Source organism: Malaclemys terrapin, chromosome 3, assembly GCF_027887155.1.
Source record: "Malaclemys terrapin pileata isolate rMalTer1 chromosome 3, rMalTer1.hap1, whole genome shotgun sequence".
Classification (NCBI taxonomy): Eukaryota; Metazoa; Chordata; order Testudines; family Emydidae; genus Malaclemys; species Malaclemys terrapin.
Window position 1 is genome coordinate 79,676,239 of NC_071507.1, and position 16,527 is coordinate 79,692,765.

General features: G+C 37.3%; 1 protein-coding gene across 2 annotated transcripts in view; it reads left to right on the forward strand.

Moving 5' to 3' along the window:
• Positions 1–16,361, forward strand: part of EGLN1 (egl-9 family hypoxia inducible factor 1) — a 43,660-nt gene extending 27,299 nt beyond the window's left edge. For both annotated transcript variants that reach the window (XM_054022966.1, XM_054022967.1), the window contains 4 exons: positions 4,511–4,630; positions 7,812–7,948; positions 11,960–12,027; positions 13,766–16,361. In XM_054022966.1, coding sequence (XP_053878941.1) covers positions 4,511–4,630; positions 7,812–7,948; positions 11,960–12,027; positions 13,766–13,830 — 390 coding nt within the window. In that variant the 3' untranslated portion in view covers positions 13,831–16,361. The remainder of the gene's footprint in view (positions 1–4,510; positions 4,631–7,811; positions 7,949–11,959; positions 12,028–13,765) is intronic.
• Positions 16,362–16,527: the final 166 nt, after the last annotated feature.

Sequence of the window (16,527 nt, forward strand, 5' to 3'; positions counted from 1 at the left end):
GCTGAATACCTGTTTTAAAGAGGTGTGATTATAGCAGCAAGCCTTTCTGTTCATTAAGAATTTTAGTTAGTCACTGAGACTTTGACTTGAGCACTAATCATAGATTGTGTAATCTTAATCTGTTTTCAAACATACACTGTGTACCTCAACAGTGTTAAAACAAACATATACTAATATGTTAACCTTCCTATTAAAGTGGGTCCAATTCTACTAACCCTCTTTGCACAAAACTTATTTAAGTCAAGAAAGCTAACTTGTAAGCTAAATTTCAGTATTCAAGTTCCTGTTGTGCCTTTAATTAGAAATAAGATAAATTTTAAACAAAGAATGAAGCAGTTAGCTATATAGGGTTGCCAACTCTCCAGGATTGGCCAGGAGTCTCCAGGAATTAAAGATTAATCTTTAAAGATTGTCGTGTGATGAAATCTCCAGGAATGCATTCAACCAAAATTGGCAATCCTATGACTAAAGCCAGTATTAGTGATTCCTTTTATTCATGAAGTGTCTCCTGGTACTAGGAAATAATGAATTATCCTTCTAATCTTTTATAACATTGGGTGGGGAGGGGAAATCATTAATTTTAAACATAACTCCCTATATGAAATTTGTAATGTATTATTCAAGGATGGTACTCATAAGGGGTCTAGTATAGATTGCATGACTTGACATAAATGCATGACTCGACACTGCTAGTCTTTCAACCACACACTGTTGATTATTGCAGAGAGATTAAATTTGGTTAAATCTTAAACATCTACTCTGTATTATGATTGTTTGTCAGGAAAAGGCCTTGCAGTTCTGCATTACAGGGAAGGAAACATGCTTATTTGGACCTATAGGGGACATTGGTACCAGATGCGGGTTTTGAAGGAAGTGGAACACTTTTATACACTCTCTGTTTATACAAGCACTTAACTTAGTCTCCTGAAATCTATACTGTAAATTCTGTTTCAAAGTCTTGGGTGGGGAAAAGCTCCAAGTTAATGAATGCAGGAATAGCTTTAGGAGCGGGGTCTGTTTTTCTATGGAAAATGTTTCCAGTTTTTCTAGTACAAAGTAAAACACTAAAACGTTTGTTACAGATTATAGATGAACATTTAACAAATGCCCTATGCTCATGTTATTTTGTGTGTGTGGGGGGGGGGTTGTGACTATTATGGTATAGAACACCTTATTTCTGGTAATTACAAACTTTTGAGGTACTATAAATAAATAGAACTTTGTCTGTGTCCTAGCTGTATGAGGAAGGAGAGGGAAAGTCCAAAGTAAGAAATACATAAGCTTCCTACATCAACAATATATATAAATTAATAAAAAGATAGGGACACACCTATAGTCATTCTCTTTAAAAAGCTTTTAACGTCTGCCAATTTTGACAAAGAAAGTGTATCCGCAGAAGGTTTGGAGATTTGCTTGGAGTTAGTGAGCACCAAAAATAAATAGTATGACTTTCTGCTGCGCATTTACTTCTGCATTATTTTCAGTATTGCCTTCCAGAGGGTTAGATAGAAATAAAAATAAAGGTATTACACCTTAATTTTATCTGTCTATACACACACACATATATATATATATATATATATATATATATATATATATATATACACACACACACACATATATAATGGAAGAACACAGTGTGATTTCATTGTACATATGTATAACTGCTGTATCCTTAAAAAGCAAAATGAAAACTCTTAAATATGAATAACTTTGCAGTACATGAGAACATATTTATATTGTTTTGGGCAAAGAAAAAAATACATTTCACAGACACTATGGAAACTGTAAGCTTTCTAATTTTCCTTTAGAGTAACTCAGTTGGGGCGAGGGGGGAATGAATAATAAAGCACTATATGTAAATATAGTGTGCAATATCGGTTTATTGCAGTTTGCTTTTCATTTTGCAGTCACTGTTACTGATATGACCAATATATATTAGTTTTGCTGTGACACTTTATCTAGCTATTTTCTTTTAGTATTTGCTTCTGCTACTAATAGACTCTAAAGTAAAAATAAGTAAAGCTAGTTTCTAAGCATTGACAGTATTTTAGATTCACATGAATCATAGAAAACACTCTCAAGCATTACTGACAACTAACTTTAAACATATTTATTGGAAATTCTACATTAAAGGATTAGATGGTGATAATGGGGTTTTCATTGTACTATCTTAAAAAGGGCTGGTGGATCTGCGTCTTCAGATGGCTTTAATAGATTCAATAGGCAGAATTTAAATTGTACGATCCAGCCTCCAGGATTAAGTTAAGAAACAGTAAATTAAGAGAATCTTCCTGTAACTTACTCATTTGGTTTCCTTCCAGATTTACAAATTTGTGGAAGCTATGTTTTTCTAACTATGTAACTTTTCTTCCCTAACTTTTCTTCCCTGGATGCACTTAAGTGTCTTTGAGGGAGTATTTTCTCATGGTTAGAAGGGCCTGGTATGGGAAGCAGGATTCATAGGTTTTACTCTTGATTCTCACTGACTCAGTGAATGATCTTCAAGTCATTAGGAGAAAATTGAGAAAGAGAGGCTCTGTTACATGAGTTTAGTAGTACCTGTTTCATCTGGGTGTTAAGGCTTAATATCTGTAATGGACATATGTGGCACGTCTCATCCAAACATCTCAAATAACTTATTGTATATATTTTAGTATTCCTTTAAATTTGGATGGAGGTGCAGATGAAATTATAACAGCTGGGGATAGGTGTGGGTGAGGCTGGATCCAGCAAAAACTGGACTCAGCTTTCAAAGCAGTGCAAGTTCTAGAATACCAGATACTGGTTCTGTGGTAGTCTGACACTTTTTCCAAAGAGAGGTTGTCTTTCTGCGGCAGCCAATGTCTTCCTTTTCAAAACTAGCTTCATTTTTCATTCATTAATTCCTGTGTATAAAAAACAGGAAGTTACAGAACACTAATATGACATTGTTTGGTATCATAAACCCACAAAATCTAAACAATACTGAATTAATCTTCCTGTGGCAACAGTGATAAATGTTGACCTTGCCAAATATTAGGTCATGTTTCTCTGTGTAATATGTTTACTTAATGTAAGATCCTGTAACAGTGCATGCATTTAAGGGATTAAGCAAACTCTGAATTTTGTGGGTTTTGTGGCTTTGAGACTTCTGCCGTAATGTCATATTAACTTAGCTTTTTGCATTAATGTAACTATATGTCCATACTTTAAGATTCACCAAATTTTAAACTTGTATTTACTGACACCATCTTTAACAAAGGGTATATTCTAATTTCTCTACGTAGGACTATATTTGTGTTTAAATGTTAAAATATGTAGGTTAGCTTTTACTCTTGTAGCAAGATCTTCTTTCCTATTTATAATTAAGGCATGGAAACTTTAGGCTGTAATAATAGTCTTTACTGAATGAACCTTAAATGCTTTTAAAACCTGCTATTAAAATATCCTCCCATCTATGTGCCAAGCAGAAATTTCTTGCATTTGGAATAACCTCTATAATACCCTATGTTTGTATATATTATAGAAAGAAATATTTTAAAAAAAGCTTTGCCTCCAGAAATCCTCTCCCAACCACAATATCAAAACATAGTGCCAGCAAAGCATGCACTGAAAGATTTCAAATTGGGAGGGGCATGTTTTTAAAATGTTAAGCAAGGCATAAGCTGTACAATTCTTGTTGATTATAAGAGGATTAGAATGACTGAAACTTTGCTCAGCCATTTGAAAATTTAGGGTTAGGGTTTGAAATTCTGAGCTAAATTTGTTAGTCTAACTTTAACTCAATCAGTGATGCCTAGGCTTAGAAAGGATCTGTAGACAATGGGCCTTCATTTAAGTCTAGTTTGGGGGGAGGAGAGTGCAGAGAGGAAGCCATCATACTCTTTGCAAAAATGCAAAAGTCATAATTTTAGTTTAAAAGGAAAATAAAAAATATTGTGTATGATTATAGGTACTCGGGTATTATGATGATGGGTGGCAGTATAAAATCCTTAAATTTTCATGTGAAATTGCTTATCATGGGAAATAATTCAGATTGACTTAATTCACAAAAAATGGAATCTGCCACTTGTCCATACCCACCTTGACAAACTATCACTTAGAAAGCATACTAGGGATTCTTCTGTGGGAGGTTTGTTTTATATATAAAAACATTTTGAAGGAATGACTTTTAAAATGTAGGCTTTAAGTTTTCATTTGCAGATCTGCCTTTCATTGTGGAGTCATTCAAACAGGTAGGGAGTAAGGAAATATCAAGCAGAACTTCTGTCTCGAGGATTTTTGTTCAGAGTCTTTCAGTGAGTCAGGTCTTGTGGAGCTGAAAGTAAAGAGAATGTTTTTTGTTCTTGTAAATTGTTTCCATAGCTACACCAGTTCAGGGAGCTTTCAATGGATGCTGATGCCTATTAACAGGTGTGAGTTGGAGTAAAAGCTTTAATTGTGAACTGACATAGATGAAGTGCAGAAATCCATTTTTACAGGTAGGAGAAATGTCCGTTTGGTTCATATGGTGATTCTTTGATTGCAGGCAATGGTGGCTTGTTATCCAGGCAATGGAACAGGATATGTGCGTCATGTTGATAATCCAAATGGAGACGGAAGATGTGTCACATGTATATATTATCTTAATAAAGACTGGGATGCCAAGGTATGTAGTTTCTCTTCCTATATGAGAGAAATTAACAATTTTTTTTCCACTGTGTGTGTGTGTGTGTGTGTGTGTGTGTGTGTGTTTAGGATTCCTGCTCCTGAAGCTTTTCATTGAGCTCCATATCACTTACTTTATATTTTAATTTAAATAAAATAAGAGAATTCCTTGTACACCTTGGTGAGGTGTACCAAATAGTAAGCATTATTGCTTCAGGGTTTTGAAGGATATTGATAGAACGTCCCTGGAGTGGAAGTCTGGAAAGGGCTAATAAGCTTAATATGGTATATACTTTTTGTATGTCTTATTTGACATAAAATAAGCCAATTACACTAGTATCTGAGCACCCCAGATACCTAAAAATTATGATATGCATATGTATGAATACACATTAATGCGGGGGTTCTCAAACTGGGGGTCGGGACCTCTCAGGGGGTCACAAGGTTATTACATGGGGGGTTGTGAGCTGTCAGCCTCCATCCCAAACCTGCTTTGCCTCCAGCATTTATAATGGTGTTAAATTAAAAACACTTTTTTTATATATTTATCGGGGGGTCACACTCAGAGGCTTGCTATGTGGAAGGGGTCACCAGTACAAAAGTTTGAGAACCACTGCATTAAAGTAATATAAACAGAACAAACCTCTTTCCCAATTGATATTAAACAAAAAGTAACTGAAGAGGGAATGTATTAATGAGATTAGTATGAAAGTACAAATGAAAGATACTACATTTGCTTCAACTTTGTAGTGCGTGTGGGTTTTTAATTTTTTTTTAATTTTGAGTCAAGCTGGCGTTACCGTAGCCAACACCCATTCTGCCTGAAGGGAGAAGCTGGAGGTTAAGGAGTTCTTTTAAAAACACCAGTTGTACCATTTTAACTATATCAGTAGAGTTTAAAGCAATACAACCCCGTCTAGTGTGGACTCAATTATACCAACATTAAGATGCTATATATACTCATACAGGAAGAGGAATAAGCTATACCAGTAAAGCACCTTTATAGTTGCATAACTGCAACCATTCTAGGGGGTTGTACCAGCGTAACTATTGTGTTGGGTTGTTTTAAATCACCACCAATCAAAATAGTCATACCAGTACAAAAATAGCTTATAGACCAGGCCTAAGACTTAGAAAAGATCTTTTATGAGCTCCCCAAAAGTCTAATGTACTTCATGGCAGAATTAATAAATTCAGGTTCTGAAGGATGTCTCCCTTGACTGGAATCTTGTTGGCAGTATAAGATAATGTCTTCACTATATTGTTGATATACTGGCAAAGCCTTTGTGATATAAACTAGCCCACAGACTACTAAATGGGTACCATGGCTGTAGCGATCACTGTTCTGATCATTCTGTGTGCAGGATCTAATAGAAATCTCCATTTGGCTTTTAGCCAGTAGTTTTCTAGTTACTCTCTAGGATTTGGGGCTTGACTAACATGTCTAAATGCAGTTAACACTATGGAAGTGTTGGTAGCTAATCCTGGTTCAGTACAGCTGAACGAGATATGCAGAGCTATAACATGAATTCAGATTGCAAAGATTGCGTTGCTGAGAGACTAAGGAGCAATCAGTTATGCAGAGATTATTCCCTATTATGTACAGAAGGAAAGCTCACTCATGATTGTCTGAAAAGTCATGTGATTTATCAATACATTTCTGTTGCTTAGCACCTTAAAAGTGAGAGAACTGAAATGGTGAGGAATATTAACCAATCTGATCTGATCTGCAAATCCCTGTGCTTAACTGGCCACAGCTGAGTTCAGTGATGGTGATTTTCATGTTCAAAGGTTTTCATGACACTGTCTACTTCACTCTACAGCCCTGTGGAGTAGATGGTATACTTGTGTACAATTTGAAGATCTGAAAACTGAGTTGGAGTGAGTGTAAGTAACCAGGTCAGGGGGAGCCCACAAAGCCTACACCTCTGACCCCTCTATGCAAAATGGTAAACCGCTTTCATTTAAAAAGTAAGTTACTAGCCCATTCTGGCATGGCTGCATCCTTCAAACTGTAAAGAGATTGGTAGGGCTGAACATTTTGATGATTTTTCCTTTAAAAATCGTGGTTTACTCCAGGGTCTTAGCAGCAGCTGCCCAGACTGGCATTTGGAGCACTGATGACTTTAATTTTATTGGGGGGGTTTATGCCACAGAGAAGGGGCAAAGATTAGCTCATGGCTTTGAGGAGGCTTTCACTAGATGTGGTGAGTTCTTTCCTGTTCACTGATTAAACTACCTGTAGCTGACCTGCCTCACCTGAATTACCAGTATGATTTCTGGCCCCAAGGAGAGGCACAAATTGGTGGAGGAGCAGAATAGAGCCAGTCCACCCCATATCCTTGACAGTAGCAGCAGCCTTCCAAGGAGAGGGGTGAACGGATTACAGGGATAAAGAATGGGCAGGCTCTTGTGACGTAGAAGGGAGGCATCATTGGGTGGAGAAGGGACAGAAGGAGGGGGAAAAAAAGAACCATAGCCTCCCCATAATCAACAAACTACTGTCTTCCTCTGGAGAAAATGAAGGCTCATTGAAAACAATGTCATAGTTCTAGAGATGCCACGCTAGCGTATGTACTAAAGTACTAGAATGGCTATGTATTGCTAAAAAACTAGGGATATGATACCCTCAGAGCAACCGGCTGGAGGGAGGCGCAATGTGACCAAAGATGACCAGGATCTTTAGAAATATATTCATTGTGAGTAACTCTCTCCTTTTTCTGATGTTGGTATTCTGTAGATATGCATACTCACCCACCTATTTAAGAGCTCCAAGTTTGGAAGGGCTTGAAATAAATGGACAGTGACATGACATCCAAAGAACAATGATTCCCCAAAAGCTTAAAAAAAGAGTTGTCAACTTTTTCTTATTTTAAATTACAGGTTCATGATTTTTTAAATGTATCATTAGCAAATCAATAATTGCCCTTGGAGAGAGCGAAACTAGTGGGACTCAGAATTAGAACTCTGCTATACTGGGCTGTGTTGATTTTTTGCTTTGTGGTTTCGGTCACCACCTTAACATCTGTTTCACTTCCTCAAATGCATAGTGGTTAAAAAACAAAAACAAAAAACCCTTTTATTGTAAAACAGGGGTTGAGAGTTGCTATTTGTAAAGCACCTTGAAATCACTGGATGAAGAGTAAATAAATATTTAAGACTGTTTTTTTTAAATCACTTAGGTAAGTGGAGGTATTCTTCGAATATTCCCAGAAGGCAAAGCTCAATTTGCTGATATTGAACCCAAATTTGATAGATTGCTGTTTTTCTGGTCTGACCGCCGCAACCCTCATGAAGTGCAGCCAGCATTTGCTACAAGGTAAGATGAATGAGATGTAGGAATGTATTTCATAAAGCTTCTGTTAGAGGTAGAAGAACATATGACAAACTAAGAGCAAGGAGGAAATTTTAATATAGTATGGCCTGAAACAGCCCATTTCTTGTACAATTTGAGGCTCCTTTGCAAATATACTATTGATGCTTGATGTCAGAGTGCCATCGTACTGTAGTCTTCCTATGCAATTTCTCCTCTTTCTAGAAAATCTAGTTCTGGGTACAATTTGGGGTATTCGGAAAATCCTTTTTGGTACATAAATACTCAAAAAAGGACACCACTGGTAATTTTGATTTCACAAAGCTATATCAGTCTCATAAAGGGCCGGATACAGAGCTCATTGTTAGGGCCCTACCAAATTCACTGTCCATTTTAGTCAATTTCATGGTCATGGGAGTTAAAGTAAATTTCATAGTTTCAGATATTTACATCTGAACTTTCACAGTGGTGTAACTGTGTAGGTCCTGACCCAAAAGGGGGTGTCGTAGGGTGGGGGGGGGGGCGCAAGGCTATTGTAAGGGGTCGTGGGATTGCCACCCTTACTTCTGTGCTGCTGCTGGGGTGCTGCCTGGAGAGCTGGGCAGCCGGAGAGCAGCAGCTGCTGACTGGGCACCCAGCTCTAAAGCCAGCAGAAGTGAGGGTCACAGAGTATGTGGGGGTGCTTTACCATATGTCTGGGTTTTCCTGGCAGCCTCGTGCCCAGGACAGACAGCTGGAGCTGCAGCCTTCTGCTCGGGTTGGGGGCTGACAGCCAACCTCACTTCCGTGCTGCCTTCAGAGCTGGGCACCCAGCCAGGAGCCACAGAGCTTCCTGCAGCTGGGGGAGGTTCCTGGAGGTGGGTCTGACTCGGCTCCAGGAGCAGCCCGTACAGGGGAAGAGGAAGTCCCGTCCCTCCCTAGCCCAGGCCAGGACTAGCAGATGGAGGTTGGTACACAATATGAGTCCCTAGCTGGGGTGCCCCCAGCTTTGCCCCTCCCCTATAATAGCCAGATTTCACAGTCCGTGACGTGTTTTTCACGGCCGTTAATTTGGTAGGGTCCTACTCATAGTCAGTGATGTCTTCTCACTGATTACAACTGGCTTTTTATTAGGCCTATATTGTATTAATTTTCCTCCTTGCTCCTAGTTAGACGACATGTGTTTAAGATTGGCTAGCCATAGCAATTTTCTTTGGCGTTCTTTTAATTTGGGGAGGTTACTGTCTTTTTTTATTTTAAAATTTCCTTCGTTTTCCCCTGCCAGTTTTACACCACAAAAGTGGCTGTGGCTGGGGAAAGGATGAGGTGCTCCTCTGTACTCCGCTCTCTCTATTACATGGATAGGGAGTACTATGTTGCTCCTTGTCTGAATCGCAAACAGAACTTCGCTCTCGCCAATGTGCTACTAATTCTACGGCAGAGTGGTAATGGTGGTGAACATATCTGCGGTCACTGCCAAACCTGTGTCTCCAATGTGGCATTACCAGATGCTATCTGCCAATCCACTGGAGTGGTGACTTTAACTACTAAATCATTGTAATTATTAATTCTGTAGAATCCACATTTCATGTTGCACATAACATTTTGATATGTCAAGATGTAAAAGCTGGGATGCTAGTAGTGACACCCATACTTAATGTTGCCCAGCATTTTAATTTTAAGTCCTTGCTCTTTGCATAAAGGATAATTAACTTGAGCCAAACTGTTCAGGCTTTTTTGAGGACAAGGATCATAGGTAGAAAATGTGTTTTCCTGTTTTTAAATTCTTGCTATCTTTTTTTTTTGAGTGGCTATAGTCAAAACTGCTGGGAGCAGAAAGTTGAAATTAGGTAGGAGGGGAAAAAAAAGATGAAATAGCCCCCATTGAACCTTTTGACTGTTTTGGTTACATTGATTTGGTGAGGCAGTGTGGCCTAAAGGATACAATAGAGGGCTGGGAATCAGGAGATGTCAGTTCTGTTCCTGGCTCTGCCACTGGCCTGCTGGGTGACCTTGGGCAGATCACTTCTATGCATCAGTTTCCTCATCTGCAAAATGGGGTAATGATATTGTCCTTTGTAAAGTGCTTTGAGATTCTACTGATGAAAAGCTCCTTATAAAAGCTAGATGATGATTATTACATACTGTTTGGCAGCGTTTAGGATTATCCCACTTTGGGTGTGCAAGTAATCAGAACAAAAGCACTTTTTAAAGCAACACCCCAAAGGAATGTAGGTATATGTGTGTCAGACTAACTTGGGTGCGCAGTGCATGTGTTTGATCTTGTAGGGAGTGCATGGGATGAATTGCATTGTAAGACCAACACCTCACTCAATATGCACCTTCTAAGGTGTGCACTCGAGCAAGATGCACATCGGGTGAAGTGTGTGAGGAGGAGGAGCCCTTGGCAGATTTACTGTGCACCTTGCACAGAACAGGGCATTCTGGTGGTAACTAGTGAAATAGAAAAATTCCAGACTATGAAATTTCATATATTAAAAAAATGGGGGCAGGGAGAGGGGGAAAGTCCATTTAAAAAAAAAAAAAAAAGTCTAAACCTGTTCAGAGAGTGAATATTCTGATTGCACAGTTAAGTACTCAAAAGTTAGGAAATATCAAGGTCAATGTTACCCATTATTACTCGTGGCAGCAAAGGTTACTGTATTTCAACTCTAGAACAAGAATGATGAAAGTCTAATGGCATTGCTGCTACTCCCTCAAAATCTATTTTGTGGAGAATCTCGCATCCAGAACCAAGTACCTGGATCATACAGAAAATATAATTTTATCTTATGTAATCAGATGTCTGTTTTTATGTGAAGTGTGGAGTAGAAAAAAATTCTAACACAAAAATTTGCTCACAATTTATCTGGACCTGATTTTAACTTCGATTTTCCACTATACTTAAGCTGTGGTGCATAATAAAGGGGAATTCCCCTTTACATCATTTTGAGACTTTGGACTTCAAATTATTTGCTACTTCTAATACTTTAAATAAATCAATGTATATTTAAACATTAAATTTTCAAGTCAAGCAGAAATACTCTGGCTGTATTTTGTTTGTTTGTCTGAAAGAAAACCTTAGTGACTAATGCAAGCAACAGGAATTGGATAATTCATGTTTCTCTACATGCTAAGAGTGTAAACTAGAAGCATAAATAGCTTCCATTTATGGAACACTTTTTTAATCTGAGTCATAAAGCAATCTACATATTTAAATGTACAGAAATCAGCTGCTCCTGGTTGAAGCATGTTACTGTTTAACAATGTACAGCAACACTACACAACAGCGCAGGACAGGCAGCTTGTTGAAAATTCATGGGTTTTTGATTAGGCAGAATGTAATAACCTTTATGCTCTAGCCTATTTAGTTCAACACCCCACTTCCTTTGCAAAATGTACCATGGGATTTTTAAATACGTGTGTGCAGGACCTCCTCTTTATTCTGTCTTGTTTGAAACATTGTATTTCCAAAGGCACAATACTCCCAGAAGCTTTGTTGGGGCATTGGTTCAGTACCGATTCAGATGGAAGGGTGCCACTTACTGAAACTACTAAAATATTTCTGAAGTGCCTATCATGCACTATACATGGGCTATAGAATGCTGGTCGATCTGTCTGGAAGGGATAATTACTTCTCCCTCCCAGTGAATGATCAGCATGACTTCCTGCAGCATGATGCTACCTTGAACCTGCTTAATTTATGAAATGTGAGACCACAACCTAAGATGGTCTGGCTGCAGACTATACAATACAGTTTCTTGAATGTGATTTGGGTAATAATTTTATAGCATTTAATGGAAAATGCAGATTCATAGCATCAATGGCAAACCCACTTTCTTTTCAAATAACAATTTCCTTCATATAAATGATATTAAAATAGTAGAAATTAACAAAATCTTCTCCCCCCCCCCCCCCCCCGCCATTCCCCTTAATCCTATTCTATCAAATGTACTGAAAAAAACTAACAATTAAATGGGTTGTATTTGTTTTCCAGACTTCAGGAATTCATTTGTTGTATTTTCATCCATTTTATAGGTACGCAATAACAGTGTGGTATTTTGATGCAGATGAAAGAGCACGAGCTAAAGTAAAATATCTAACTGGTAATAATCACTTTTGTATATTATATATGTATTCTTGGTTTTCTGGGAAAAAAATCTAAATAGTCAATACCAGCCACCAAGAGAGGGTGCTACTTTGTAACAAGAGAGGGTTAACATGATTTGTGTAGTTATGTTTTAGAAGAAAGGTTGTCAGATGGTTAGGGCTGTAGGTAGCCTGTAACTTGGGAGACCCAAATTCAGTACCCTGCTCTGCCAAATGCTTTCTGCATGACCTTGGGCAAATCACTTAGCCTCTGTGTGTCTGTTCCTGGTCTGTAAAACTGGGATATTACTTCTCCCCATCCCTAATACCTAGGATAAATACATTGGAGAGTAATGGGGGCCATGCAAGTACCTAAAATAGAAGATAATTTTAACAATTGGACAGGACTTGATAAATCAGCTTGAATGGAGTGTGTGTATTGAAAAGCAAAGAAAGCTAAAACTGAATATCTGGAATAAAAGAATTGAGAATGTATTCATTTACAAATGTTGATTTTTGTGATAGTCGCTTCTTCTGCAAGGCTGCCCTAAGCACACTTAGCTAAAATCTGCCTTCGTCTTGTGGATTGCCCTTCAAGAGGAAGTTGATTTAATTTTCCTGTGCAAATAAGCAGGCTTTATCAGAATGAGCAGCTTAGTTCTGTTGTCCTACATGAAATTAATGTGAAGTAATTGATGGCATTGGCAGTAAAGGTCAATTTAAATATTTTTGCATATATAGTTATAGGGCCAGATTCCCAGCTGCTGGGAATTAGAATAGCACTAATGAAGTCAGTGGCTCTGTAGTGACTTTCACCACCTTGAGAATCTGGTTCTAATGTGACTTCCTCTGAGTCAATGAGGGTTTTGACACTGATTTAAATGGGAGCCAAATGTGGGAGCAGATGCACACACTGCTTACGATTCCTATCTTCCCTGGTACAGTTGATGACATCACGGACTACTAAAGCAGTATGAGGAATGTAGCTCCTTCTCTGCTTTAGGTGTCAGTTTTCCAAGGAATGCAGAGATCTGAGCAGTTCAACTCTGGTCTTGGTAGCTGATGGGTCTTTCTTTTGGTTTACCATTGATATGTATAGATTTAAAAATCACAAAACTAAATACTTGATTTGTTAATGATTTGGAGACTTAAACAGTTCTATTTTACTTTAAAGTATTACAGTTCACTTCTAACGAAAAGGGCAGGAAAGATGGCAATTTAGGATATACCTCAGCTAGGATGTTAAATCTTTATCCTTTTTAATATATAACAAACTCTTCTCTTCAGTAATTCTCTTCACAAAAGTAAAATGATGATGGACCAAATTCTGAGGTTCACTTGACTTCTTTGCGAGTTTGCCTGTGTAAGGACTGAGCCCTACACTTTCAAAATGGACTGTCTGAAGTTAGGCTCTTAACTCCATATTTGATCAGCTAAACAATTGACTCGATTTTCAGCCATAATTCAGTCAGTTGACACCTAGGATCCAAACTTTAAGCACCAAAGTTTGAAAATTTTCTCCTGAATATAAAAATAGCTGCTCAGAATTTGGCCCATAAGGAGATAACAAGTATATGAATTTGTATTTTATTTTCTGAAGTGTGTGGAATACCATTTGAAAATACCTATTTTGCATGGTACCAAACTTTCAACAGGAAGGCATAGAAGTGTCACAGTAGTTTTATTATAGCACACTCTTTAGCAAATGCTTAAACATTATGTTGATGGTTTTTTTTTTTTTTTTTTTCCCTGCAGGTGAAAAAGGTGTGAGGGTTGAACTCAATAAACCTTCTGACTCAATTGGGAAAGACGTTTTATAAAGGATTTCATCTAGCAACTTTCCTTGCGACTTCCCCCAGTAAACTATTAACTTTTGAATGTGAATAATGGGATAAAGAAAAATTGACAAGAAATCAAGGTTTTAATAAGGAAACAAACACAGCATTTCAATGTTGCATCAAACAGAAGATTTTGACTGCTGAACCATTGTGCTATGTGACTGTGACTCCAGACCTGTGACTGCTTATGTAAAGAAGATAAGCAATCAGTAAGAAATAGCATACACATATGGACATGAAATAAGTGCCCTACGTAGAATTTTTCCATTCTTATATTTTGCCAGACTTGTCATCCAATTCATTTCTCCCTTTTTTTTATATGGTAAAGTTTGGATTTGGGGTAATTTTTGTATGACCAGGTACAATTTATCAAAATTTGAGTAAAAAAATACAGTATTCTCCAAAATATCATTGATCTATTTTTGTAAAACTGTTCATACTGTTCTCTGCCATGAAAGACCTAATTTAATATAAGAATTGCCAGTAACTGATGATCACTTTAATTTTCTTTACATCTAAAGTCAGAAAAGGAGCACTTTAATTACCAGCTAAAAACCTGATTGTTTTATATTCATATCTCACACTAATTTGAACTTTTAAAGATTGCTGCTGTATTGTTTTTGACTGTCCTTTTTGAAACTTGTTAACAGAAACAAATCATTATCTTACTATCAGCAACTTCTAATTCATGGTGTTGTATGTTGAATCCACAGAGGGGAAGGATTCTATATTTTTATTTTTATTTTTTTTAAGTGACTGGCACTAAGTGAACTCGACACTATCCATGTAGATGGCTTTGGGGACCTGGTAAATACCGTCAAGTTCCTAGGATACATAAGGGCTTTCCTAGGCTTTTATAGGTACCCAGAACCTCCTCCCTATGTATTTGACAGGAGAATTCCACCTTTTTCTTCCTTTCTGAAAGTTGTTCTTTTACTGTACATAAGTTAATAGAACATTGAAATTCACAAACTTTGTGTTTTTTCTGAATATTGGTGTCCCGTCTGATCTGCAGGCTGGCTCCTTGGTCTATTATATAGTATCAAGGGAACATTCAATACATTGAGGCTGAAGTGCATCACTACAGGCTTCATGTGTAATACATTTTCAGATTGTCACTCTGTTGAAGGATTTCCCCAAAAAGGCACTGGCCTTTGATCAGTCCTGAGTGTTTAGCGCAAAAAAATTACTTTATTTTTACACTTTCATTTTTTTTAAAATAAAAACGGACTTTACAGAAATAAAGATGAGGCATCCAAAAGCTTTGAAATTCTGTTACTTAAGAGATGGATGTTCTAGTCTTGAGCTTTAAAGTTTGAGAGAACAAAGAAAATCCTAAAAGGCAGCATCCATATTTACAAATGTCTTTGGTATTTGAGCTCACCCTTTTCCATTTTTCTATCTGTCCTTGATTTCCTTACATAGCCAAAACAATGTGAGTGTACAGAAATATTTCTGTATATAATATTACAACTTTCAACAATTTTAGCATCTGTATAGTTTGTATTCAATCAGAAACCTTTTCTATGGAAAGCTCAGTAATTTTTATTAAAAAGATTACTATTCATGTAAAACATGAAAAAACAACAACCACCACCCAACAACCCTTATTTTATTTAGTGACAAACTGACCGGTGGGGAGGGGGAGAGGGGGGGCAGGGGAAAACTTATTATTGTGATACAATGGAGGAGACCTTATGGAAAAATTCTTATTTTGTTCAGACCTTAATTAGTTCTCACTCTTTACAGCTTAGTTTCTCTTTCCTCCCTTCCCAGAAAATCAGACAAGACACCTCTACTGTAAGTGCCTCTGCCAGCCTGACCAAGGAGTGTAAATCTTCATTACATGGTCTGCAGTGCAGTGCATTGCATTAGGCCAGCTTTAACAAAACAAACACATAAAAAAGCCACCACTTTTAATTTTATCTGCTTTTGTATTATTTTAATGGAGATTTGATTGGTTTTGTTTCAAAAATGTACAGCATAAACCTTTCAATTCTGTTCTAGTCCCTCTGTAATTCAAACTTCTATTGCTGCAGGTATGCAAAGTATCAAATTCTAATCACTGTATAGGTTTCTGCTTGCCAGACAGGTTAAACAAAAAAGTGCTTAATTTTTTGCTTCATCATTTCTTGTCAATCATTACAAAAGGGTCAACAAATCAGAGCAGCCATTTCTTTAACAGTATCCTTTTAGAATCTGTTCATTTCATGTCAGTTGAAATCTTCAATCTTGAGCGTCACAAAGCAGGTCCCTGTTTAAAACTATTTTTTAAACTGTCTTATGACCTGTATGTGTTTAGTCCTGGTTAAAGATAAAGCTTCATAATACTATTTTTATTCATGACATTAGCCAGCTGTAAAACACGAGACCTTTTTCTATAACAGGCAAAGAAATTCAGGATTCATTTACAGATTGCCTATAAAGTCATGTAATTTGAAAAGCAGTGTTCATTATAAAGAGCTCTCAAGTTGCTTGTAAAGCTAATCTAATTAAAAAGATGTATAAAGGTTCTTGGAAACAATGTGGTGGTTATTTGTAATTATGTAACTTTTTAAAGCCTACTCCACAGCAACTAATTTATAATCTGATAAAATGGGTGGGGGGGGTGTCTGTTTTTAGCATTCAGTGACACTACAGCTACAGTCAAGGGTCTGCCATTTGTTTCCTTGGTAAATT